This window comes from Hyla sarda, chromosome 3, assembly GCF_029499605.1.
Source record: "Hyla sarda isolate aHylSar1 chromosome 3, aHylSar1.hap1, whole genome shotgun sequence".
In the NCBI taxonomy this organism is placed as follows: domain Eukaryota; kingdom Metazoa; phylum Chordata; class Amphibia; order Anura; family Hylidae; genus Hyla; species Hyla sarda.
This window is the reverse complement of record NC_079191.1, coordinates 30,552,950-30,577,800: the sequence shown is the minus strand read 5'-3', so window position 1 is coordinate 30,577,800 and position 24,851 is coordinate 30,552,950. Positions and strand designations below refer to the sequence as shown.

The 24,851-nt window shown below is 45.6% G+C and overlaps 1 protein-coding gene across 1 annotated transcript in view; it reads right to left on the bottom strand.

Moving 5' to 3' along the window:
* Positions 1-24,851, bottom strand: part of LOC130361240 (cysteine-rich venom protein-like) — a 227,466-nt gene that overhangs the window by 45,675 nt on the left and 156,940 nt on the right. The window contains exons 2-5 of the mRNA XM_056563999.1: positions 18,700-18,834; positions 8,566-8,656; positions 5,673-5,812; positions 4,167-4,252 (exon numbers count right to left, since the gene is read on the bottom strand). Of these exons, the coding sequence (XP_056419974.1) occupies positions 4,167-4,252; positions 5,673-5,812; positions 8,566-8,656; positions 18,700-18,834 (452 nt within the window). The remainder of the gene's footprint in view (positions 1-4,166; positions 4,253-5,672; positions 5,813-8,565; positions 8,657-18,699; positions 18,835-24,851) is intronic.

The following is a 24,851-nucleotide window of genomic DNA, read 5'->3' as shown; positions in this document are numbered from 1 at the left end:
GTGACCAGCACAGTGAGATGTATCAGTATAGTGAACAGCACAGTGAGAGGTATCAGTATAGTGAACAGCACAGGGAGAGTTATCAGTATAGTGAACAGCACAGGGAGAGGTATCAGAATAGTGAACAGCACAGGGAGAGATATCAGTATAGTGAACAGCACAAGGAGAGGTATCAGTATAGTGAACAGCACAGGGAGAGGTATCAGTGTAGTAAACAGCACAGGGAGAGGTATCAGTTTAGTGAACTGCTCAGGGAGAGGTATCAGTGTAGTAAACAGCACAGGGAGAGGTATCAGTATAGTGAACAGCACAGGGAGAGGTATCAGTATAGTGAACAGCACAGGGAGAGGTATCAGTATAGTGAACAGCACAGGGAGAGGTATCAGTATAGTGAACAGCACAGGGAGCGGTATCAGTATAGTGAACAGCACAGGGAGAGGTATCAGTATAGTGAACAGCACAGGGAGATGTATCAGTATAGTGAACAGCACAGGGAGAGTTATCAGAATAGTGAACAGCACAGGGAGAGGTATCAGTATAGTGAACAGCACAAGGAGAGGTATCAGAATAGTGAACAGCACAGGGAGAGATATCAGTATAGTGAACAGCACAAGGAGAGGTATCAGTATAGTGAACAGCTCAGGGAGAGGTATCAGTGTAGTAAACAGCACAGGGAGAGGTATCAGTTTAGTGAACAGCACAGGGAGAGGTATCAGTATAGTGAACAGCACAGGGAGAGGTATCAGTGTAGTAAACAGCACAGGGAGAGGTATCAGTTTAGTGAACAGCACAGGGAGAGGTAACAGTATAGTGAACAGCACAGGGAGAGGTATCAGTATAGTGAACAGCACAGGGAGAGGTATCAGTGTAGTAAACAGCACAGGGAGAGGTATCAGTTTAGTGAACTGCACAGGGAGAGGTATCAGTATAGTGAACAGCACAGGGAGAGGTATCAGTATAATGAACAGCACAGGGAGATGTATCAGTATAGTGAACAGCACAAGGAGAGGTATCAGTATAGTGAACAGCACAGGGAGAGGTATCAGTGTAGTGAACAGCGCAGGGAGAGGTATCAGTATAGTGAACAGCACAGGGAGAGGTATCAGTATTGTGAACAGCACAGGGAGAGGTATCAGTATAGTGAACAGCACAGGGAGAGGTATCAGTATAGTGAACAGCACAGGGAGAGGTATCAGTATAGTGAACAGCACAGGGAGAGGTATCAGTGTAGTAAACTGCACAGGGAGAGGTATCAGTGTTAGTGTTGCTCGCGAATATTCGCAAAGCGAATTTTATTCGTGAATATCGCATATTCGCGAATTTGCGAATATTCGCAAATATAGCATTATATATTCGTAATTACGAATATTCTTTTTTTTTTTATTCACAGTACACATCACAGTGATCATCCCTCTCTGCTTCCAGCTTGTGTGGTGTAAAGAAGGCTCTAATACTACTGTGTGAGACTGGCGTGCGAAAATTCGCATATGCAATTTTTCGTTTATGTTAATTTTTATTTATGCCAATTTTCGCATTTGATCATTTTCGCATACACGAAAATAAAACGAGGATATTACGAATATGCGAATATTCGCGAATATATGACAAATATTCGTCCATATATTCGCGAATATTCACGAATTCGAATATGGCCTATGCTGCTCAACACTAATCAGTGTAGTGAACAGCACAGGGAGAGGTATGGATACACCTTAATAAAATGGGAATGGTTGGGGATATTAACTTCCTATATGTGGCACATTAGTATATTTGAGGGGGGAAACTTTTCAAGATGGGTGGTGACCATGGCGGACATTTTGAAGTCGGCAATTTTGAAGTCAACTTTTGTGTTTCAATAGGAAGAGGGTCATGTGACACATCAAACTTATTGGGATTTTCACAAAAAAAAAAAACAATGATGTACTTGGTTTTAACGTAACTTTATTCTTTCATGAGTTATTTACAAGTTTCTGACCACTTATAAAATGTGTTCAATGTGCTGCCCATTGTGTTGGATTGTCAATGCAACCCTCTTCTCCCACTCTTCACACACTGATAGCAACACCGCAGGAGAAATGCTAGCACAGGCTTCCAGTATCCGTATACACTGCTATATACTACTATATACACCGCAGGAGAAATGCTAGCACAGGCTTCCAGTATCCGTATACACTGCTATATACTACTATATACACCGCAGGAGAAATGCTAGCACAGGCTTCCAGTATCCGTATACACTGCTATATACTACTATATACACCGCAGGAGAAATGCTAGCACAGGCTTCCAGTATCCGTATACACTGCTATATACTACTATATACACCACAGGAGAAATGCTAGCACAGGCTTCCAGTATCCGTATACACTGCTATATACTACTATATACACTGCAGGAGAAATGCTAGCACAGGCTTCCAGTATCCGTAGTTTCAGGTGCTGCAGAATGGGCAAAACAAAAATTGGATCAGGACCCTCAGTTTACGCAGAAGATTTTGTTCAGTGATGAGGCAAACTTTTATGTGAATGGTGAAATTAACAAACAAAACCACTGCTATTGGTCTGACACTAACCCACATTGGATAGATCCCTCCAAGACTGTTGGAACAAAACAATTGATGGTATGGTGTGGTATATGGGGTACAAAGATAGTGGGGCCATTCTTCATCAATGGTAACGTCAAGGCCACTGGATATGTGAAATTGCTACATGATGATGTGTTTCCATCTTTATGCACTGAAGCTGGCACGTTCCCTGAGTTGTTACAGCAAGATGGTGACCACCACATTATGGGTGTCAGGTCAGAGCATTCCTAGATGAACAGTTTCCTGGAAAGTGGATTGGTCGTCGTGGGCCAATTGAATTTGCCCTCAAGGTCTCCCGATTTCACCCCCTTAGACTTTTATCTTTGGGGTCATCTGAAGGCAATTGTCTATGCTGTGAAGATATGAGATGTGCAGCACCTGAAACTACGGATACTGGAAGCCTGTGCTAGCATTTCTCCTGCGGTGTATATAGTAGTATATAGCAGTGTATACGGATACTGGAAGCCTGTGCTAGCATTTCTCCTGCGGTGTTGCTATCAGTGTGTGAAGAGTGGGAGAAGAGGGTTGCATTGACAATCCAACACAATGGGCAGCACATTGAACACATTTTATAAGTGGTCAGAAACTTGTAAATAACTCATGAAAGAATAAAGTTACGTTAAAACCAAGCACACCATTGTTTTTCATGTGAAATTCCCAATAAGTTTGATGTGTCACATGACCCTCTTCCTATTGAAAAAACAAAAGTTGGATTCAAAATGGCTGACTTCAAAATGGCCGCCATGTTCACCACCCATCTTGAAAAGTTTTCCCCCCTCACATATACTAATGTGCCACAAACAGGAAGTTAATATAACCAACCATTCCCATTTTATTAAGGTGTATCCATATAAATGGCCCACCCTGTAGATAAAAGAATAAAGAATTTGTAGATAGGAAGTTAATAAAAAGTGATCCTATATTAGGAATAAAATCTGCTGTAATTGTTAGAATGGAGGAGTCGTTCTCAGAATGCTAAAAGCTCAGCAACCCCTTAGAGCAAGGGTTTTCAACCAGGGGTATGCCAAGGATTTTGTGGGGGGTACGGCAATTCGCTGACAATTACCGGCTAAGCATTGGCCAGTATTTATCAGCGCAGAGCGGAGCTGCAGTGGTTTCTGGGCCTGACGTTGCGTGGAGGTGGCGGAAAGCGCAGAAGGACATCACCCACGGCCCTTCGACTCCCGCCGAACAGGATAGACACAGGCCTGGTAAGCATGTTAAACAAAGTGCAACACCGCAGTATGGGAGGGTGTTATTGTATGTATCTCATATATTGGCCCAGGGGAATTGGAGGGGGGAATGATGGCACAAGGGGATTAAGTATCGCATTAGAAAGGTAAGCACACACCATTATGAAATTAAGTACTTTTATGACTTGTTTTGTCATCGTGAACTTATGCACGAGGGGTACCCACAATCATACTTTCACCCTTTGGGGGTACAGTGGCGAAAAAGGTTGAGAACCACTGCCTTAGAGAGTGGTGTCTATAGACCAATGTGAACATACCTCTACAGAGCTATAAAGAGCTATAAGAGCTATAAAAATGAAGAATCACTTTCACTAGAGGCTTATACTCACGCAGTATAATAATGACAGACATAGAAGTAATCTCCGCAATATGCAGTAGCGCATCCTACTTGATATGTGTTATCTGCAACAAGCTGTAGAGAGGAAAGGTAAAAACACTAAGTTAGGAGGTTATTTAGTCTAAAGATATACAGAGAGGTCTATGGGCACCATCAGCATCGCTCAGTCAGACATAAGAATTCTGCACGGAATCAGCTGGAATCTGAGCGCCTGTTGGGGTAGATACTATAACACTATATAATACATAACATTACAATTCTAAACATTCATTAAGGTGCATATACATGAGAAGTGGAGCGCTGCTAGTTTTGGACATGGGCATTAAAGGTGCAAGATTTTTTGCTCAGTGCCCTGAATCTCCAGGCCACAGCCTTAGTGTCTTCCAGATGCGGATGTAGCTGAATGGAATGGTTGAGCACAGAGCTGTCCGCTTCATGCTCCGCTATTCACGCTGATAGGTTGCAGGCACTTCAGTCCTGTAGACCTATATTGGTGGGGGGTGCACTGGGGTGGGGGGTGTAAGAGGGATTGGAACAAGTGGCATTAATACTGAGTGGGGGGCATTAATATTGCTTTGAAGCACAATGGGGCAATAACACTGTTTGGGGGGAACAGTGATGGTATTAGGGGTACTCCACCTCTAGACATCTTATCTCCTATAAGACCTTCGCGATATAGCAAGCAGCACCCACCTGTAACTGCTTCCGGAAGCGCTGGAGGCTCTCAGGCTAATTCCTCCCGACCACGAGGATGGAAGCTATGGGGACGTCACATGGGGGCGGAGTCATGACGTCACGATCTTCCATCCCCGTGGTCAGGAGGAATTAGCCTGAGAGCCTCCAGCGCTTCCGGAAGCAGTTACAGGTGGGTGCTGCTTGCTATATTGCGGGGGTCCCATTTGGATAGGGGATAAGATGTCTAGGGGCAGAGTAACCCTTTAAGTGGAGGCACAATATGGGCATTAATACTGATTGGGCACAGTGTGGGCATTAATACCGATTGAGGGTGTAGTGAAGGCATTAATACTGAGTGATGGGCACAGGGGGGACATTAGTACAGACTCTGAACACTAAGAGGTATTATTACTGAGTTTGGGCACTTTGTGGGCATTAATACTCCTTGGGACATTATCATTGAACGGAGGGCTCATGATGACTGTGGGGGGAGCATACAGGGGGAATCAGTATTGTGGGGCACTATGGGGGGGGGGGAGAGCAATAAGCAACCACTATTTTCTATTTTGTGTGGGGCATTAAGTGGGCACTATTACTGTGTAGAACACTAATGTGTCACTAAACTCTGCAGAGATGGGTCCAGGCTGGAGGAAGTCATCATGGCGGTCTGGGCAAAATTGAAAATAGAAGAGTGAATGACAGGAAAGACGTCATCTGTGAGTCACTGGTGTAACTGCACAGTGTAATTTTACTCTGAAGGAAAACACAGACATTGGGGACCATGTCCCTGATCTTTTTAGATCCTAATAACAATGCTCATCTGAGTGAAATGTCCAATAACCTTACCAACTGCAGCCCCTACTCCAAAGTATAAGAATTTTTTCTCTGCCTCCCACCGATTGATGACCGTTTTCCATGACATAGGTACGGGTGAAGTCAGGATATTTTCTCCACAAGCACTGCCTTAAAACATAGGAATTTTACATAAACAGAATAAGTGAATATATATATATACAATGTAACGGAATCATGACTATTAGCATGCTCAGAATCATGGCTACCATCTGGAGCCTAGGCAAATAAGAGGCTGCCACCATTTATTTAGAGTTATAACTGATTTTAATGGGACATGAAGGGGTTATTCAGGATTAAAGCTAATTTTGTTTTCCAAAAACAGCACCACACCTGTCCTCAGGTTGTATGTGGTATTGCAGCTCAGTTCCATTGAAGTGAATAGAGCCAAGTTGTAATACCACACCCAACCTGAGGACAGAGGTGGTGCTGCTTTTGAAAGAAATTAGCTCTGTTAATATATTCCTAAAGGGGTACTTCACTGGAAAACATTTTTTTTTAAAATCATTTGGTGCCAGAAAGTTAAACAGATTTGTAAATTACTTCTATTTAAAAATCTTAATCCTTCCAGTACTTATCAGCTGCTATATGCTCCAGAGGAAGTCCTTTTCTTTTGGAATGTATTTTCTGTCTGACAACAGTGCTCTCTGCTGGCACCTCTGTCCATTTTAGGAACTGTCCAGAGCAGGAGAGGTTTGCTATGGGAATTTGCTCCTACTCTGGACAGTTCCTAAAATGATAAGTATCAGCAGAGAGCACTGTGGTCAGACAGAAAAGAAATTCAAAAAGAAAAGAACTTCCTCTGGAGCATATAGCAGCTGATAAGTACTGCAAGGATTAACCCCTTAAGGACGCAGCTCATTTTCACCTTAAAGGGTACCTCTCATCAAATAAACTTTACATATATTTTAGATTAATGAATGTTGAATAACTTTCCAATAGCATGTTAATGAAAAATATGCTTCTTTCTATTGTATTTTTCCCGATCAGTCCTGTCAGCAAGCATTTCTGACTCATGCTGGAGTCCTAAACACTCAGAGCTGCCAGCCTGCTTTGTTCACAGCCAAACAGGCTGTGAACAAAGCAGGCTGGCAGCTCTGAGTGTTCTCCTTTGTGAACAAAGCAGACTGGCAGCTCGTAGTGTTTAGGACTCCAGCATGAGTCTGAAATGCTTGCTGCCAGGACTGGTAGGGAGACCCCTAGTGGTCATTTCTTCAAAGTGGAAAATTAAATAGAAAGAAGCATATTTTTTAATAACATGCAATTGTGAAGTTATTCTGCATACAGTAATTTATAATATATCAAAAGTTTTTTTGATGAGAGGTATCCTTTAAGGACGGAGCAATTTTTTGCAATTCTGACCACTGTCACTTTAATGTCACCAACGATCGGCGGTCCCCGCGACATCTTCTTTGCAGGTACCGGCCGCCATCTTCTCCCCCCGTTCTGCCCGACATCCAGGGGTGGGCAGAGTGGGGGGTTTCCATGGCAATCCCCCCCCCGTCTTCAACTGCCATTGGTCAGCACTCATTGCTGACTAATGGCAGGGGATAGGAGGAGGCTGCAGCACTGCAACCTCACTCCTATCCCTCAGGATGATTGGAGTTGTCACTGACAGCTCCGATCATCCCTATTTTCCGGGCAATTGGGTCACCAGAGACCCGATCAGCCCGGAATAGCAGAAAATTGCATGTCTGAATTAACATGCAATTTCCTGTGATCGCCATCATGGGGAGGGGGGGGGGGGGGGTCTCAGGACCCCCCTCGGTGATGTGCCGGGATGCCTGCTGAATGATTTCAGCAGGCATCCCGGTGCGGTCCCCAACCGGCTAGCGGCGGGGACCGGAATTCCCACGGGCGTATTCATATGCCCTACGTCCTTAAGGACTCGGGACGCAGGGCGTATGCATACGCCCTGCGTCCTGAACAGGTTAAGATTTTTAAATGGAAGTAATTTCCAAATCTGTTTAATTTTCTGCCACCAGTTGATTTGAAAAAACAAACAAAACATTTTTAATGTTTTTCAGTGGAGTACCCCTTTAAGGGGAAAGGATTCTACTTGAGGAGGGAGCCATAAAGGCATGTGGAGACTTATAAGCCATACTTGCTGTACTGAAGTTTCGTTCAGAAAAAAAAAATTTACCCAGCCCATCCATAAGGGTTTTAGCATTTAGGTGGTCAGCGTGGTAGCAAGTTTCAAAGTAACACCACATATGACTGGCATATAGTAAATTAGAGAGTTACATGTCACTCAAGGCTAGCGAGGTGGAGAGCACCCCCGGAGGACCACCCCAGTGACAAATAACTAGCTACTCCCTTCCTAGTAGCTTTTAAAGAGAATGTGTCATCTGCCATTCACATTCTAAACCTCTGACACTGTCACATAACTGTTAGGACACAGGCTTTCCCAAACCCCTGAAGTGCTGAGGGCTAGAACACCTCCTTTCTCCTCCTCCTTTCCCTATCATTGCTTGATTTACAGTCATCCAGAAGCCAAGCCCTGTTTCATTCCTGTGATTTGCATATAGATTGTGCACAGGTATGAGATTTGGTAACAGGGCTCAGCTTCCAGCTGAATATCAATCAAGCAGGGACAGGGGTGAGAGGGGGTGTTCCAATCTGCAGCACTTTAGGGGCTTGGGAACATATGTAGGTTATAGAAGCACATACAAATATGTCATTTGGTTTTAGTTTTCTTATGATTTACAGTCTCACGTTACAATATATTTATTGTACAATGGTCTTCCTGTACTTTGGTACTGCTACTGAGTCACATATGAAGAAATAGGCCACAGTGAAGAGAACTTTACTCCGCAATAAGAATAAACCTAATAAGGATTTTTACCATGTTTAGTTGTTCCTACCTTTCAGTGTTCTGTGTTTTACGGTGCTGTGATTCAAATAGCAGCAATCTGCCCATTTTTTTGCTGATTCTGCCAGAATTGGGCTCCATTCCTTGTGAAGAAGAGTTAAAAAATATCATTATGTTGTAAAAATGAAAAAAGTAGAAGAAAAAGAACGAAAAACAAAGTAACAAAACATGAAGAGCACAATATATGATTAAATAAGTAATTTTATACTTTTATCCACAGCCCATTTTGGCCTTGAGGACACAGGAAATTGTCATTTTTGCATTTTCGTATTTTTTTTCTCCTTGACTTTCTAAGAGCCATGTCTTTTGTTTTTTCATCCACAAACCCATATCTGGGCTGGTTTTATGGGAAACCAATTGTTCTTTGCAATGACACCTTTCATTTTACTATAAAATCTAAAGCACAACCAAAAAACACTATTTATGGTGGGAAATTAAAAAGAAAACTGCAACTTTTAATTTTGTTTTATTTTTTCAATTATATTATTATATTAAAGGGGTACTCCGGCGCTAAGACATCTTATCCCCTATCCCAAATATAGGGGATAAGATGCCTGATCGCGGGGGTCCCACTGTTGGGGACCCCCGTGATCTTCCACACCGCACCCTGTTCGAATCAGCCCCCAGAGCGTGCTCACTCCGGGTCTGATTGCTGGCGATCACGGGGACGGAGCATAGTGACGTCATGCTCCGCCCCCTCAATGCAAGCCTATGGATGGGGAGTGACAGCTGTCACGCCCCACTCCATAGGCTTGCATTGAGGGAGCGGAGCGTGACCTCACATGGGGGCGGAGCCATGACATCACAATGCTCCGTCCCCGTGATCGCCAGTAATCAGACCCGGAGCGAGCACGCTACGGGGGCTGATTCTAACAGGGTGCGGCGTGGAAGATCCCGGGGATCCCCAGCGGCGGGACCCCCGCGATCAGGCCCCTTATCCCCTATCCTTTGGATAGGGGATAAGATGTCTTAGCGCTGGAGTGCCCCTTTAAGTTTTAAACAAATAAGTAAGTATATTGCATCAAACGTCACATCAGTATTACTCTTCAGGCGGATGTGGATATCCCTCTGAGAGAAGACTCAGAACAATGCAATTGATGTTATAAACAACTAGCTGCTATCCAACGAGCTGCTAAAAGATAAAAATTCCCCTAAAAGATAAAAATTATTCTCTGGACAAACATTTTCATCTAAAGTGTATAACTAGCTTAACATGCTTAAAAAACGACACCAAATTTACCTTAAAGGGTTACTCCGGTGGAAAACTTTTTTTTTTTTTTTTTTTTTTTTTTTTAAATGAACTGGTGCCAGAAAGTTAAACAGATTTGTAAATTAGTTCTATTAAAAAATCTTAATCCTTTCAGTACTTTTTAGCAGCTGTTTGCTACAGAGGAAAATCTTTACTTTTTGAATTTATTTTTTGTCTTGTCCACAGTGCTCTCTGCTGACACCTAATGCCCGTATCAGGAACTGTCCAGAGGAGGAGAAAATCCCCATAGCAAACCTATGCTGCTCTGGACAGTTCCCGACACGGACAGAGGTGTCAGCAGAGAGCACTTCCTGTGGAACACAGCAGCTGTTGGGTGTGTCTCACTTCCAGAGTTGTCCAGAGAGAGAGGAGAGAAGGGGTTTTTTCCAGCAACCTTTTCCCCAGGAGGGTGGCAGACTCCTGGGAAGAGCCTCCTGCTATGGACCCACGGCCTTCCACCTCCCATACTAGGCCGGCGGGGGGTGGGAGTGAGAGAGTTACGGACGATTCCAAGGACGGGGTCAGAAGATCCAGCAGGCTCTGCAGTAATGTGGAGCCCACTCCCCCGTCCATCGCTGGAAACCGCAAGGCATACGGTAGGAAGATAACTGTTGTGTCTTCAGGGACTGTTTCTAATGTTACGGAACCCCAGCAATGGGGGGTGAAGGGACCCAGGGAGTCGCTTGCCACGTTTGGATCCCGCATGCAGGCAAAGCTGGTGGAATACGAACAGCTGGGAAAGAAGCTGAAAGTGTTAAGGGAGGATCTGAAGTTTGCCCGCTACCAGACAGATAACTCTGCCAAGGCCATGAGGGCTAAGTTTGCTGCTAGAGTGTGTGATCTGAAGGCAGAGGAGCAGGAGGTGGTGAGAGCCCGAATGCAGATCATACAGGGAGCGGGTATGTTTAAAGAAAAATAAAAAAACGAGGACCGCTATAAAATCATGCGGACCCCTGTGAAGGAGGAAGAGGATAGCCAGGGGGAGGAAGAACACCTGTGTGATACAGAGGAGAAGATGGAGGAAGGTGGTGAGGGAGATGGCGGCAGTGAGGGTGATGAGAGTGAGGGGGATGTGTGTGATACCCCGTGTACCCCTAAGACCTCTGTCACCCCAAGTGCAGAATATATTAACCCTGCCCAAGTCGCCTTACCAACCACCTCAGGGGAAAGCGACAGTAGTGATGGTGGTGACAGCGGCCCAGTCGGTGGGGGGCTCCTGCGGGCCATAGTGATGCAGGAGTCACCCACCCGTCTGGAAAATTTCAGTTTTGGCCAGGACCTGGGCCCTGAGGAGAGCCAGAAGAAGAAAAAGAACAGGAGGAAGAAAAAGGCTGAGGAGCAAGTCATGTTTGTTTTCTCCCCTATCCAGCAGTCTGGGCCACCTGAGAAGTTGGTTCAGACTGCTGGGCCCCCCACCCTGCCAGATCCAGTTTCTGCTGTGGAACGGGACCAGCACGGGGGGTACAGTGCTGCATCCAACATGGCCGTGGGTGCTACAGTCACGCATCCTGCTGGTAGGGAAGAGCAGGATGGGTTAATGGTGGGTGTCCCTGGCATTGTTATCAGCTCTGCAGGGCACTCCCCTGAGAGGGGGGGGGGAGTGTCCAGGCACCGGGACCCGCTGCTGATCCCCTGCAGTCAGGCGCAGTGTGTGGCATGGACGCTGTAGGGATTTCCCCTGTGAGGGAGGAGGGTTCCTGCAAGTCAGTGGCAGGTGGAGGGGCAGAGGTGCGCTTGGAGGGGCAGCCTCGGCCTCGGGATGTGATGTCTGCGGTGACATCCCACATGGAGGAGGAATCAGCATCGCCGACAGAGATCCAGCTAAAGCACGTCCTGGCCAGCCCAGAGGTAGTGGGTGAAGCAGCGGCTGATCCCAAAAACACTGCTAATAAAACCAAAAGCAATGTCACTACAAGGTGTGTGAATGATGGGAGTAGTAGTGCTGTGGATGAAAGGAGTGTATGTGGGAGTGATGGTGGAGTGAATGTGAGGAGTGGTAATGGAGTGAATAGGAGGAGTGGTAGTGGTGCAGATGGGAGGAGTGGTAGTGGAGTGAATGGGCGGGGTGGCAGTGATGCAGATGGGAGGAGTGGTAGTGGAGTGAGTGGTGGTGGTGGATTGAATGGGAGGAGTGGTGGTGGTGCGGATGGGAGGAGTGGTAGTGGAGTGAATGGGCGGGGTGGTAGTGGAATGAGTGGGAATGGTGCAGATGGGAGGAGTGATAGTGGAGTGAATGAGAGGAGTAGTAGTGGTGTGTATAATAGTGAAGTTTGTGGCAGTGCAGGTGGTTTAGGTGGGGCCGTAGGGACAGGGTCTGGTCCGGCTGCCGCCTCGGTCGCCAGGAGTTATGCCAGCGTGGCGGCCGGGGGTTCAGTGGGATCTTTACCTCCTGTATCTGGTGACGGTCAGTTGCAACGGCGCCTCCTGGAGGCACTAAAGAGAGGAGAAAGGACGCTCCAGGTAGAGGGAAAGGAGATGGACCTATCTTTCTGGGTGGAGAGACATGGTCTGGGAGCATTCCGACAGAGAAATGGGGAGACTGTATGGTCCCTCCAGACAACCGGGCAGGAGGTAGGTCGCAGGAATGTGGCCCGTCTGGTCTGGAAAGGCGAAGATGCGTGCCCCCAAAGGGGCAAGGTGGTGGAGCTTCTCTTCCAGATGGGTTTCAGGGCTAGGGACATCTTTGCCCTGATCCACCCTTTCGGCTCCTCTGAGTTTGACGTCAGCTTTGTTAGGCCGGAGGGACTAGATCTCTTCTGGTCTAATTATGAGCTGGTGAAAAACGAGCCCGGATGGCGAGATTTCACTGTAAAAGCGGTATCTCGCCAGAGTATGGTAAAGAAAGTGACCGTTTTGACCCGTAACGAGTCACTTTCTTGTTATGACATTATGACCTGGCTGGGCAGGTACGGGGAGGTGACGGACATCCCCCGGAAAAACTTTGATGAGCACAATATATGGTCTGGGGCCTGGACGTTTTCCGTCCGTCTCAGGCGTTCCGGGAACACGGTCACCCACATTCCTTCGGCCACCTTCCTGGGACGCGACAGGATTCAGATCTTCTACCAGGGGCAGCCGAAGCTGTGTCACAGGTGTGGTGACCCAAACCACTTTAGTGCCAACTGCACTCAGCAGATATGCGCCCTCTGCTGTGGGGTGGGTCACCTGGCGGCCACCTGTGGGCAGATTCGGTGTAACTTGTGTGGTGACTTAGGTCACCCGTTCAGCCGGTGTCCGCGCTCGTTCTCTAATGCTGTGACCGCCCCGTCTGGGGAAAGCCTAACAGTTGCCCCGGCGGGGGAGGGGACCAGTGGAGGAGAGGGGGCACCAAAGCCAGTGAAGGAAAAACATAAGACCCCCTCTATGCGGAGGCGAGAGGAGAAGCGCAGGTTGGAGAGGGCCCTTGAGAATGCCCAGGTGCCAGGGGTAGCTCGGGGTCCCACTCCAGACATTGGCTCAGAAGCAGGTCAGAATAACTCTGAGGCTTTGGGTGAGGCCAAACTGGACGAGGAGATAGGGAGACTGCGTAGGGAAGAAGGTCAAGATGCTCCTTCCTCCAGTCATACCTCTGAATCCGAAACTGTGGATGAGGAGGAGGAGGAGGGGAAGACAGTAAATGGTGGCCAGAAAAAGAAGAGGAGGAAGAAGTGTAAGAGTAAGGTGGCGCCGTCCTCCTCTTCAATTGTAGCCTCAGATCATAGAAGGAACAACTCAGTCTCTGACCCTCTGATCGTCCTTTCGAATCGATATGAGGCCCTCGGGGATACCATCTCCCCTCCTCTTCTCGAGGGTCAGGAGGCAGTGCGGCCTCCAGGAGGTACCGAGCCTCCTTCCTCTGGGGTAGTTTCCTCAGGGGGAGAGGTAACACCAGGTGCCGGAGGTAAAGATCCTGGGATGGATATGTCCCAGAGTTTAAAAAGAAGTAAAGGGTCTTCCTCTGATTCCGATGGGGGTGGAGGGAAGGAGAGGAAGAAGGTTTAAGGGGTGAGGCCATCTAACTCAATCACCCATGATGGCGGCACTCACCCCACTGACGCTGGCATCTATTAACTGTGCCAGTATAAAGTCGGATACGGCTAGATTTGCAGCCTTTGATTTTCTCGGCCGTGTTGAAGCCGACATTTTCTTTTTACAAGAGACCAGGTTGTCAGATCTTGCCTTTCTGGCAAAAGCCAGGAGAGAGTGGAGGCGCGGTCCCTCCCACTGGTCTCTTGCGGCTGAGCCGTACAGTGGGGTAGCGGTCTTTTTTTCCGCTCCTGTTGAATGCAGACGGGTTATTGAGCTAGAAATGGGGAGGTGCCTGATCATTGATGTCTTCATGAAGGGACAAGAGCTCCGGCTCATTAACATCTACGCCCCACAAACTAAGCGGGGCCGTAAAGATCTCTTTATGAGGATTAAGCCCTTTCTTTTTACGAGTCGGCAGGTGATCTTTGGAGGGGACTTCAATAATGTCACGAGGTCCCAGGATAGGAGAGGCTCCAATGGTCCACTGACTTGCGATAGTGTGGCACTAATTAGCATAACTAGAGAAGCTCGCCTAGAGGACGCCCACATCCGGAGCCCCTCGGGCCACGCGGGTTTCACCTATCATCAAGGTAGCCGCAGGTCTAGAATAGATAGGTTTTATTTAAAGGAGGAAGCGTCTCTTCCGCAGTGTCCGTGGTTGAGGTGGAGTTCTCCGATCACTGTATGATTTTGTTTTCCCTGAATGTTTCAGAGACCCCCCGGATGGGTAAAGGTTATTGGAAGCTGAATTCGTCCCTCCTGGTGGAAGCGGAGGTAAGACAGTCCTTTGAGGATTTTCTTCAGAGTCAGGTACCTTTACTGGATCTTTGTAGTAATAAGCTGGAGTGGTGGGAGATATTCAAGAAGCGGGTTGCGGGGTTCTTCCGCCAGCTCTCGAGCCTCAGGTCCCTGAACAGGTATCGCTTGTATCAGGGTCTGAGGAGGAAACTCGAGCTTCTTGTCTCGACTGGAGGTAGCCGAGAGGATATCTCCAGAGTGAAATCCTTGCTGATGAGGTGTCAGTACGATAGGCACGCATCTTTGGTTTTTGAGAGGGATTTCGGGAAGTACCGCTCGCCCGACCCTTACAGAAACTGTAAGATGTCAGTGAGTAGTAAAGTCATTTCAGGACTGATCGATAGTACAGGATCTCTGAATCGGTCCAGATCGGGGATCTTGGAGGTCGTCAGATCCTTCTACTCGCACCTCTTGGGAAGGAAGGATCTAGATCGAGACGGGATGTCGGTTTTCCTGGCTGAAACCTTTCCTGAGCCAGGGGTAGACCCCTCTCTTGATGTTTTGGCAGAAGAAATCAGGGAAGAGGAAGTGAGACTGGCGATCGAGGGGCTTGCCCCTAAGAAGTCGCCAGGTCCGGATGGCTTAACATCCGAGTGGTACAGGACCTTTAAGGAGTCTTTAGCTCCCCTCTTGACTGAGGTATTCAATGAGTGTCTCTCCTCGAGCACTCTGCCGAAGTCAATGAGGAGGTCAGCCCTGATTCTCCTGTCAAAGGGTAAAGATCCTAGCCGGATTGAGAATTGGAGGCCCATAGCTCTTCTCAATACGGACAGGAAGCTTCTGGCCAAGATACTGTTTAATCGGCTCGTGAAGTTTGCACCCCGGCTCCTTTCGGGGGCCCAGCACTGCTCTGTTCCAGGCCGAGGCACCTTAAGTGCTGTCCTCAGTGTCAGGGAGGCAGTGGAGCGGAGTAGTGCGGGTCTCTGGAAGGGGTACATGCTGTCCTTGGATCAGGCCAAAGCATTTGATCGGGTGAACCATGACTACCTCTGGTCCGTCCTACTGAGATATGGCTTACCAAGTACTTTTGTTAATTGGCTTAAGATCTTGTATGCAGGGGCAGAGAGTTTCCCGCTTGTGAACGGTTGGTCTGGCCGCTCTTTTGAGGTGGGGTCCGGAGTCCGTCAGGGTTGTCCTTTGAGCCCGCTTTTATACGTGTTTGCGATCGATCCCTTCGTCCGGAGGGTAGATTGTGGGCCGTTGGCGGGAGTCGGGATGAGTCTGGCGGAGCTGGATGTCGCCCAGAGAGTGGTGGCATACGCTGATGATGTCACCATTTTCGTGTCCTCGAGAGAGGAGGTCGATGTGGTGATGTTGGAAGTGGACCGCTACTCTGAGGCATCCGGGTCTAAGATCAACTGGGATAAGTGTGAGAGTCTCTGGCTGGGAGGGGGAGATCCCACGTTTGATCTCCCGGACACCCTTCCAGGGCCCCAAGAGTCAGCAAAAGTTTTGGGCATCACTTTCGGCCAGGATGATTATCCCACCAAAAACTGGGATGGTAAGCTCCAGGATGCCGCTCAGAAGGTGGACCAATGGAAGGGTTGGTCTATGACCCTCAGGGAAAGGGTACACCTGATCAAATCGTACCTGCTCCCCTTGTTTATCTTTCTGGGCAGCGTATGTATCTTGCCAGAGGCTTACTACACTAGGATCTACAGCCTGTTTTTCCAACTGTTATGGGGGAACAGGATGAACCTAGTCAAGAGGGAGGTTACGTACCGCACGAGGAGACTAGGGGGTTTATCTATGGTAAATCCTGTGGTGTTCTTAACAAACACCTTCTTGAAAGCTAACATCTCAAACCTCTGGTCAGAGAGGGCTCCTACGTGGGTAATCTCCTGCAGGGAATGGTTTCGGCCTTTCTTCCACGAATGGGAGACAGGAGGGCAAGTGAAGGACCTCCGTACGCCACACGGATATCTTCCGGCTTATGCTACCCCAACTCTGAAGGCGATACGTCGGTGGGGTCTGGGAGTGTGGGAGATCAGGACCCAGTCAAGGCAGTTCCTTGACAAACGGGTTCTGTTGACCCACTTCCAGAAGCCTCTGGCGCTCATGGACTGCCCAGGTCGGGATCTGAGGGTGGGGTTGTACCTTTTAAACATGAAAAGGATCCCCCAGAAGTTTTGGGACTTGGCCTGGCGCTGCTTTCAGGGGAAGCTATATGTGAGGGACAATTTGAAGTGTAGGAGCTCTGATGACCGGGGATGTCCCAGAGAAGAGTGCGAGGACATGCTGGAAAGCATGGACCACTTCCTGCTTCATTGTCCCTTTAATATAGGGGTCTACAACCGGGTGGGTGCTTCCATTGGCTGGAGTCAACTTGCCGGCCTTACCTATCCGGAGTGGGCTTATGGGGCATTCAGGAACCTGGGTGGCCGAGACCGGGGCACTTTATTTGTAGTCAGCTTAGTAGTTAGGTACTACACGTGGAACGCACGGTGTCTAGTATCTACACAGCGGAAAGTCCTCTCCGAGGTGGAGGTCTGTAGGAACATCACCGGTGACCTCGGGAAGATCAGGTCTTTGGAGTATGGCAGTCTTGGTACCAGCAGGGCTTCTCTCCTGTGGAGAGGTTTTTCATTTGATGTGCCCTAGGTACTAGACCTCTTGGGTAGAGTACCCCTTTTTCTGGTTAGGGACAGCAATGTAGGGACAGAGAGAGGGTGAGTGCAGGGTCAGTTTGTTGAAGGGATAACAGTAGGGTGAGTCGTAGGGAAAAGTTAGTGGAGAGAGTTTATAAAGTAACATCAGGATTGCCATCCTTCTTCCTGGTGGTGGGCTATGCATGTACACCCTAGTCTTTTTGTTTTGTTTTCAGAATATGGATTGCGTAAAGGGCTTACAGGCGACCGAACTTGGGCCTAAGGTGGGTTGTATTGTTTTGTATATGTTATGTTATGAAGTTGTATTTGTATAGTTGGTTTTGGGTATAGATTAGGTTGGGTGGGGGAATTGGTGGGTTGGTGGATGTTTGGAGGGGCTGGCATGGGTCAGTTGTGGACTGGACTCGATATCCATGGACTATGGACTCTGACCCATGTCAATGTGGGTGGTTGTGTGGGTAATGGGTTAGTCTAGTGTAGGATGTCATGTGTTTTGTAGGTGTATATTTTGGTTTGTTGGTGTATATAGTTTATGTATGTATTTGCATTTAGGTTATGTATTTGTGTTTTTATATTCGTATTGTATATATTATTATATAGTATGGATTGGTTATCTTATTTGAGGGGATGGGGATAGGCAGTCGGATCAGATTTAGTTAGCATTTTTATATTACTTTAATTTAATATTGGTTGTATTATGGTAGTGTAGATTAAAAAAAGGGTGTGTATGTGTATGTATGTATATATATATATATATGTATATATGTGAGGGAAAAAATTTAATTTTAGTAAAAAAATAAAAAAAATAATAAAAAAAAAATATTAAAAAACATATATAAAAAAAAAAAAGGGGGGGGGGTGGTGGTCGTGGGGGTTTTGGGGTGGGTTAGTTGTGAATGTAATGTGTGGTTGAGTTTTACCAAGTCTGGTTGTTTTTAGTTAAAGCTAAGTAAAGCTATTTTTATGTTTATGTAAAGAATGTGTGGGTATGTGTGTGTGATAGTATTTTTGATAATTTATATGTAGGTATAATGTTATGTGTTTAGTTAGTTTAGCTAAGTTGGGCTGGCCACTTAGGCAGGTTTTGTTGTGTTGTGTTTTGTTAATGCTAGTTAAGCCTGTTTTTCTGTTTTGTTAAGTTTTTATATATTTATAATAAAAAGAGCGTCAGCAGAGAGCACTGTGGACAATACAAAAAAGAAATTCAAAAAGTAAAGAATTTCCTCGGTAGCATACAGCTGCTAAAAAGTACTAAAAGGATTGAGATTTTTTAAGAGAAGTAATTTACAAATCTGTTTAACTTTCTGGCACCAGTTCATTAAAAAAAAAAAAATAATGTTTTTCACCGGAGTAACCCTTTAAGTATTTGACAACTTGAAATTAAAGAGTTTGGTGTGGAGGGGGGGGGGGGGGGGGGGTGTTCTCTCAGTTTTTTTGCATATATTCAGACTTTATCCCTTACCATTTTTAGCATATTAGCAGCTGGTGGATCGACGTGCCTCCGTATATGATTGTGATGATTGGTTATAATTTTCTGTACAGTCTTATTATCAGTCTGAATACTTTCAAATGGTACAATGTCTTTATCCAAAATAACCTAGGAAAGCAATGATACAATCGGTATTATTGTTCTATATATGGACTATATGGATAATCTATTAGAATATGGAATTAAAGGGGTATTCCAGGAAAAAACTTTTTTTTATATATCAACTGGCTGCAGAAAGTTAAACAGATTTGTAAATTATTTCTATTAAAAAATCTTAATCCTTTCAGTACTTATGAGCTTCTGAAGTTAAGGTTGTTCTTTTCTGTCTAAGTAATCTCTGATGACACGTGTCTGGGGAAACGCCCAGTTTAGAAGCAATTTCCCATAGCAAACCTTTTCTAAACTGGGCGGTTCCCGAGATACGTGTCATCAGAGATTACTTAGACAGAAAAGAACAACCTAAACTTCAGAAGCTCATAAGTACTGAAAGGATTAAGATTTTTTTTATAGAAGTAATTTACAAATCTGTTTAACTTTCTGGAGCCAGTTGATATATAAAAAAAAGTTTTTTCCTGGATAACCCCTTTAACCACAGGAATTCAATGTAGATATTGTAATTTGTATTTATTAACTTCTTATCATAAAGTTTTATCATTTTGTTATAAGGGTAAATAACTACATTAAAAAATGAACCCACAATTAGGGCTGGGGGGGTATGACCAAATGTGTGTATCGCAGTATTTTTGTAACTTTTGGCGGTTCCACGGTATATAACGGTATTTCCTCCTCCTCCCCTTCCCCAATTTAATTATCAGCCCAGCGCTGCCCCCATTGGGGTAAATACTCACTTGTCACTGCCCTCCTTTTCCTCCAGTTTGTTGCGGCTGCTGGCGCTGACACTCTATACTGTGCTGTATCCCTATGCCCGGGCTGAAAAAGTTAAAGAAAATAAACTAACGCATGTTCCGACGTCGGCCTTACGCTGGGGACGGGAACGTCGGACAGCCGTCAGCCTATCACCGGCCGCAGCGATGTCCCGCCCCGGCCGGTGATAGGTTGAGCGCACTGTCATGTAAGGAGCTCTGGCCGGCTTCTTACATGACAGTGGGCTCAGCCTATCACCGGCCGGGGGGGGGACATTGCTGCGGCCGGTGATAGGCTGACGGCTGTCCAACGTTCCCGTCCCCAGGAAGAGCGTGAGGCCGGTACCGGACCAACGGGAGGTGAGTTAAAGTTTATTTGGTTTATTTTTTGCAGCCCGGGCATAGGGATACTGCACAGTATAGAGCAGTGGTCTTCAACCTGCGGACCTCCAGATGTTGCAAAACTACAACTTCCAGCATGCCCGGACAGCCGTTGGCTGAGAGTTGTAGTTTTGCAACATCTGGAGGTCCGCAGGTTGTAGACCACAGGTATAGAGTGTCAGCACCGGCGGCTGCAACAAACAGGAGGACGAGCAGGGCAGAGCATGCGTGTGACATGTATTTACCCCGATGGGGACAGCGCTGGGCTGATAATTAATTGGGGGGCAGTGTTCGCAGGTGATATGTGAGTAGTTCCCCGAGGATTCAGCGCAGCGCTGGGCTGATTCATTAATTCACGAGGGGGAGGGGCCAAACCGGTATTGCTGGATGGGTTAAAATTCATATCATGCAGCACAAAAATTTTGGTATGAACCGGTATACCGCCCAGCCCTACCCACAATTATAGTGTATTAATTTATTGTTTTCCTTCTCTTTTGTTCTCTTTTTTTTTTTTTTTTTAAACATGTTAAAGGTTTAAAGGGGTACTCCCGTGGAAAACTTTTTTTTTTTTTTTTTAAATCAACTGGTGCCAGAAAGTTAAACAGATTTGTAAATTACTTCTATTAACCCCTTAAGGACTCAGGGTTTTTCCGTTTTTGCACTTTCGTTTTTTCCTCCTTACCTTTTAAAAATCATAACCCTTTCAATTTTCCACCTAAAAATCCATATTATGGCTTATTTTTTGCGTCGCCAATTCTACTTTGCAGTGACATTAGTCATTTTACCCAAAAATGCACGGCGAAACGGAAAAAAAAATCATTGTGCGACAAAATCGAAAAAAAAACGCCATTTTGTAACTTTTGGGGGCTTTCGTTTCTACGCAGTGCATATTTCGGTAAAAATTACACCTTATCATTATTCTGTAGGTCCATACGGTTAAAATGATACCCTACTTATATAGGTTTGATTTTGTCGCACTTCTGGAAAAAATCATAACTACATGCAGGAAAATTTATACGTTTAAAAATGTCATCTTCTGACCCCTATAACTTTTTTATTTTTCCACATACAGGGCGGTATGAGGACTCATTTTTTGCGCCGTGATCTGAAGTTTTTATCGGTATGATTTTTGTTTTGATCGGACTTTTTGATCACTTTTTATTCATTTTTTAATGATATAAAAAGTGACCAAAATACGCTTTTTTGGACTTTGGAATTTTTTTGCGCGTACGCCATTGACCGTACGGCTTAATTAATGATATATTTTTATAGTTCGGACATTTACGCACGCGGCGATACCACATATGTTTATTTTTTATTTTTTTTACACTGTTTTATTTTTTTTATGGGAAAAGGGGGGTGATTCAAACTTTTATTAGGGAAGGGGTTAAATGACCTTTATTAACACTTTTTTTTTACATTTTTTTTGCAGTGTTATAGGTCCCATAGGGACCTATAACACTGCACACACTGATCTCTAATGCTGATCACTGGCGTGCATTAACACGCCTGTGATCAGCATTATCGGCGCTTGACTGCTCCTGCCTGGATCTCAGGCACGGAGCAGTCATTCGTCGATCGGACACCGAGGAGGCAGGTAAGAGCCCTCCCGGTGTCCGATCAGCTGTTCGGGACGCCGCGATTTCACCGCGGCGGTCCCGAACAGCCCGACTGAGCAGCCGGGTCACTTTCACTTTCACTTTAGAAGCGGCGGTCAGCTTTGACCGCCGCTTCTAAAGGGTTAATACCGCACATCGCCGCGATCGGCGATGTGTGGTATTAGCCGCGGGTCCCGGCCGTTGATTAGCGCCGGGACCCACGCGATATGATGCGGGATCGCGGCGCGATCCCGCTTCATATCGCGGGAGCCGGCGCAGGACGTAAATATACGTCCTGCGTCGTTAAGGGGTTAAAAAATCGTAATCCTTCCAGTACTTTTTAGGGGCTATATACTACAGAGGAAATGATTATCTTTTTGGATTTCTCTGATGTCATGACCGCAGTGCTCTCTGCTGACCTCTGCTGTCCATTTTAGGAACTGTCCAGAGCAGCATATGTTTGCTATGAGGATTTTCTCCTGCTCTGGACAGTTCTTAAAATGGACAGCAGAGGTCAGTAGAGAGCACTGTGGTCATGACATCAGAGAAATTTAAAAAGATAAACATTTCCTCTGTAGTATATAGCCCCTAAAAAGTACTGGAAGGATTAAGATTTTTTTAATAGAAGTAATTTACAAATCTGTTTAACTTTCTGGCACCAGTTGATTTAAAAAAAAAAAAAAAAAGTTTTCCACGGGAGTACCCCTTTAAACCTCTAAACCTTTAACATGTTTAAAAAAAAAAAAAAGAGAACAAAAGAGACCACCACAGTACTCCCTCCAAAGGAGTACTGTGGTGTAGGAAAACTTATCGCCTATCCAAAGCTGGAGATACACGAACACTGTATCTCCGGTTCTCCAATAGAGATACAAGAGGGGCTGCCGCTTCATACGAGGCTCAACACGCTTCACTACTGGGGAGAACCTGGGAACTGTTCAGTAGATTTCAGGGATCCTAGTGGTTGGACCCCCCACGATCAGATTCTTATTCCCAATAGAGCTCAAGTTTTCCTGCACCACAATACTCATTTAAAGTGCTCCTGCCCCCCTTAAAGGGTACTCCGGTAGAAAATGTTTTTTTTTTTTTTTTTTAAATCAACTGGTGCCAGAAAAACTGATTGATAAATTACTTCTATTAAAAAATCTTAATCCTTCCAGTACTTATTAGCGGCTGCATACCACAGAGGAAATGCTTTTTTTTTTTTGGGGGGGGGGGGGGGGATTTCTCTTCTGTCACGACCACAGTGCTCTCTGCCGACCTCTGCTGTCCATTTTAGGACAGAGATGTCAGCAGAGAGCACTGTGGTCATAACAGAAGAGAAATCCAAAAAGAAAATAATTTATTCTGTGGTATAAAGCCCCTAAAAGTACTGGAAGGATTAAGATTTTTTAATAGAAGTAATTTACAAATCTGTTTAACTTTCTGCCACCAGTTGATTTAAAAAAAAAAGTTTTCCACCGGAGCGGAGTACCCATTTAATACAGTAACTCTCAGGCGAAGGCTCTTTCTCTCATTCCCTCCCTCGACTAACATCAGAAGTCAAAAGAGTTGGACACATTAGACAGTTGGCCAGTCCCACCTCAATTATTAGTTTTGGGCAATTTTTCTCTAATATGTATAGGGACCTTTATTCAGTGATCCTACCCAGAAATAATTTATGATCCACCATGGACTTGTCAGTGGTTAATATTGGGACCCCAAACAAGATGAACCTCATGCATCTAAAGATTAAGATGCAGAAAACCAACAAAAATACTGTGCATGAACATAGCCTTATAGTTATATATAGAAAGTTTAGCAGTTATTTCCAGTCTGACTACAGTGCTCTCTGCAAATCCCCATTGCAAACCTCTATTGCTCTGGACAGTTCCTCAATTAACAGAGGTGGGAGCAGAGAGCACTGTAGTCAGACTGGAAAGAACTACACAACTTCCTCTGAAACATACAGAAGCTGAAGGCTTACTGTACTAGAAGGCTTCAGATTTTTTAATAGAAGTAATTCACAAATCTGTTTAACTTTCTGGCACCAGTTGATCTGAAATAAATAAATATATGAATTAAAAAAAATCTTTCCTACGGAGTACCACTTTAAGAGCTGCATCAAAAATCAACAGGGGTGTGGGGGGTCGTACCCCCACCAATGTAAAATTGATGGCCATCAATTTTACAGGGCTGGTTAGTCCCTTTAGGTAACAGTTATATTACTGAAACAGTGTGGCGGAAACTTACATATTCCACTGAGAACTCCACCAATACAGCAAAGAGAAGGGGAGGTAGTAGGATACGGAAACAACGCTTCATCTCTGTAGGGTGATACTCATAAGAAATACATTGTTAGCATTTGTGTCATCAAAAAAATCTCCTATTTTGAAGTTATTACCAAGTATCATTGGGATTCATTGTGTCTATCTGCACGGACATATCTATGCAAGATCTAGGGGCTCCATGACATGAGAAGGGCCCAAGGACACTGGGCACAGAAGACCCCCCTTTCCCCAAGTTGTCTACTGTATACTGGAATGAAGGCACAAAATAGAGATGAGGGAATCGAATCTGACTAAGTCGAATTCGTTCCGAATTCCATGAAAAATTTGATTTGGACCGAATCCGAACTTCGACTCGATTCGAAATAACACATTTCTTAATTAGTACCACCCTTGCGATCGTCCTGTATAGATGTGTGGTGACCCACTGTGCATGGCGGGACCATGGGGTGTAGCGGTGTAGTTAACCTCTAGTGTTGTTAACCTTTTAGTGTTTGTGACGACAATGTAGTTTTTGGGTACTGGAACCACACGAACGGTATCTCCGCTATTCCAATGGCTAGGAAGTGAAAGGAGAGTCCACAACCAGTTATGGTTTAACAAAGGCTTTACTGAGTTCAGATAGATGGTATTATCTTCACAGCTAGGCCAGAATACTAGAGAGGTTGGCCAGAAACACAGAAGGACCTCACAGCTTGCTGGGACCAATTAGACTTGTAATAGACTTTAGATAATTATCTTGAGGCTTGACTTTAGACTGGACTTGGCAATGGGTAGTGACAGCAGAAATAGACTTTTGACTTACTGGAATGACTGTAGCTTTGCGGCCTTCCAGGTGCTTGTCACTAGCAAATAGGTATCTGGTGTTTGCTGTTCCTCAGCAGGGAGCATAAGAGAGAGAGAATTGTAATGGCTGCTCCCTTATATATATTGATGATCAAAAGTTTGGGCACCCCAGGTAAAAAGTTGTATTAATGTGCATAAAGAAGCCAAGGAAAGATTAAAAAATCTCCAAAAGG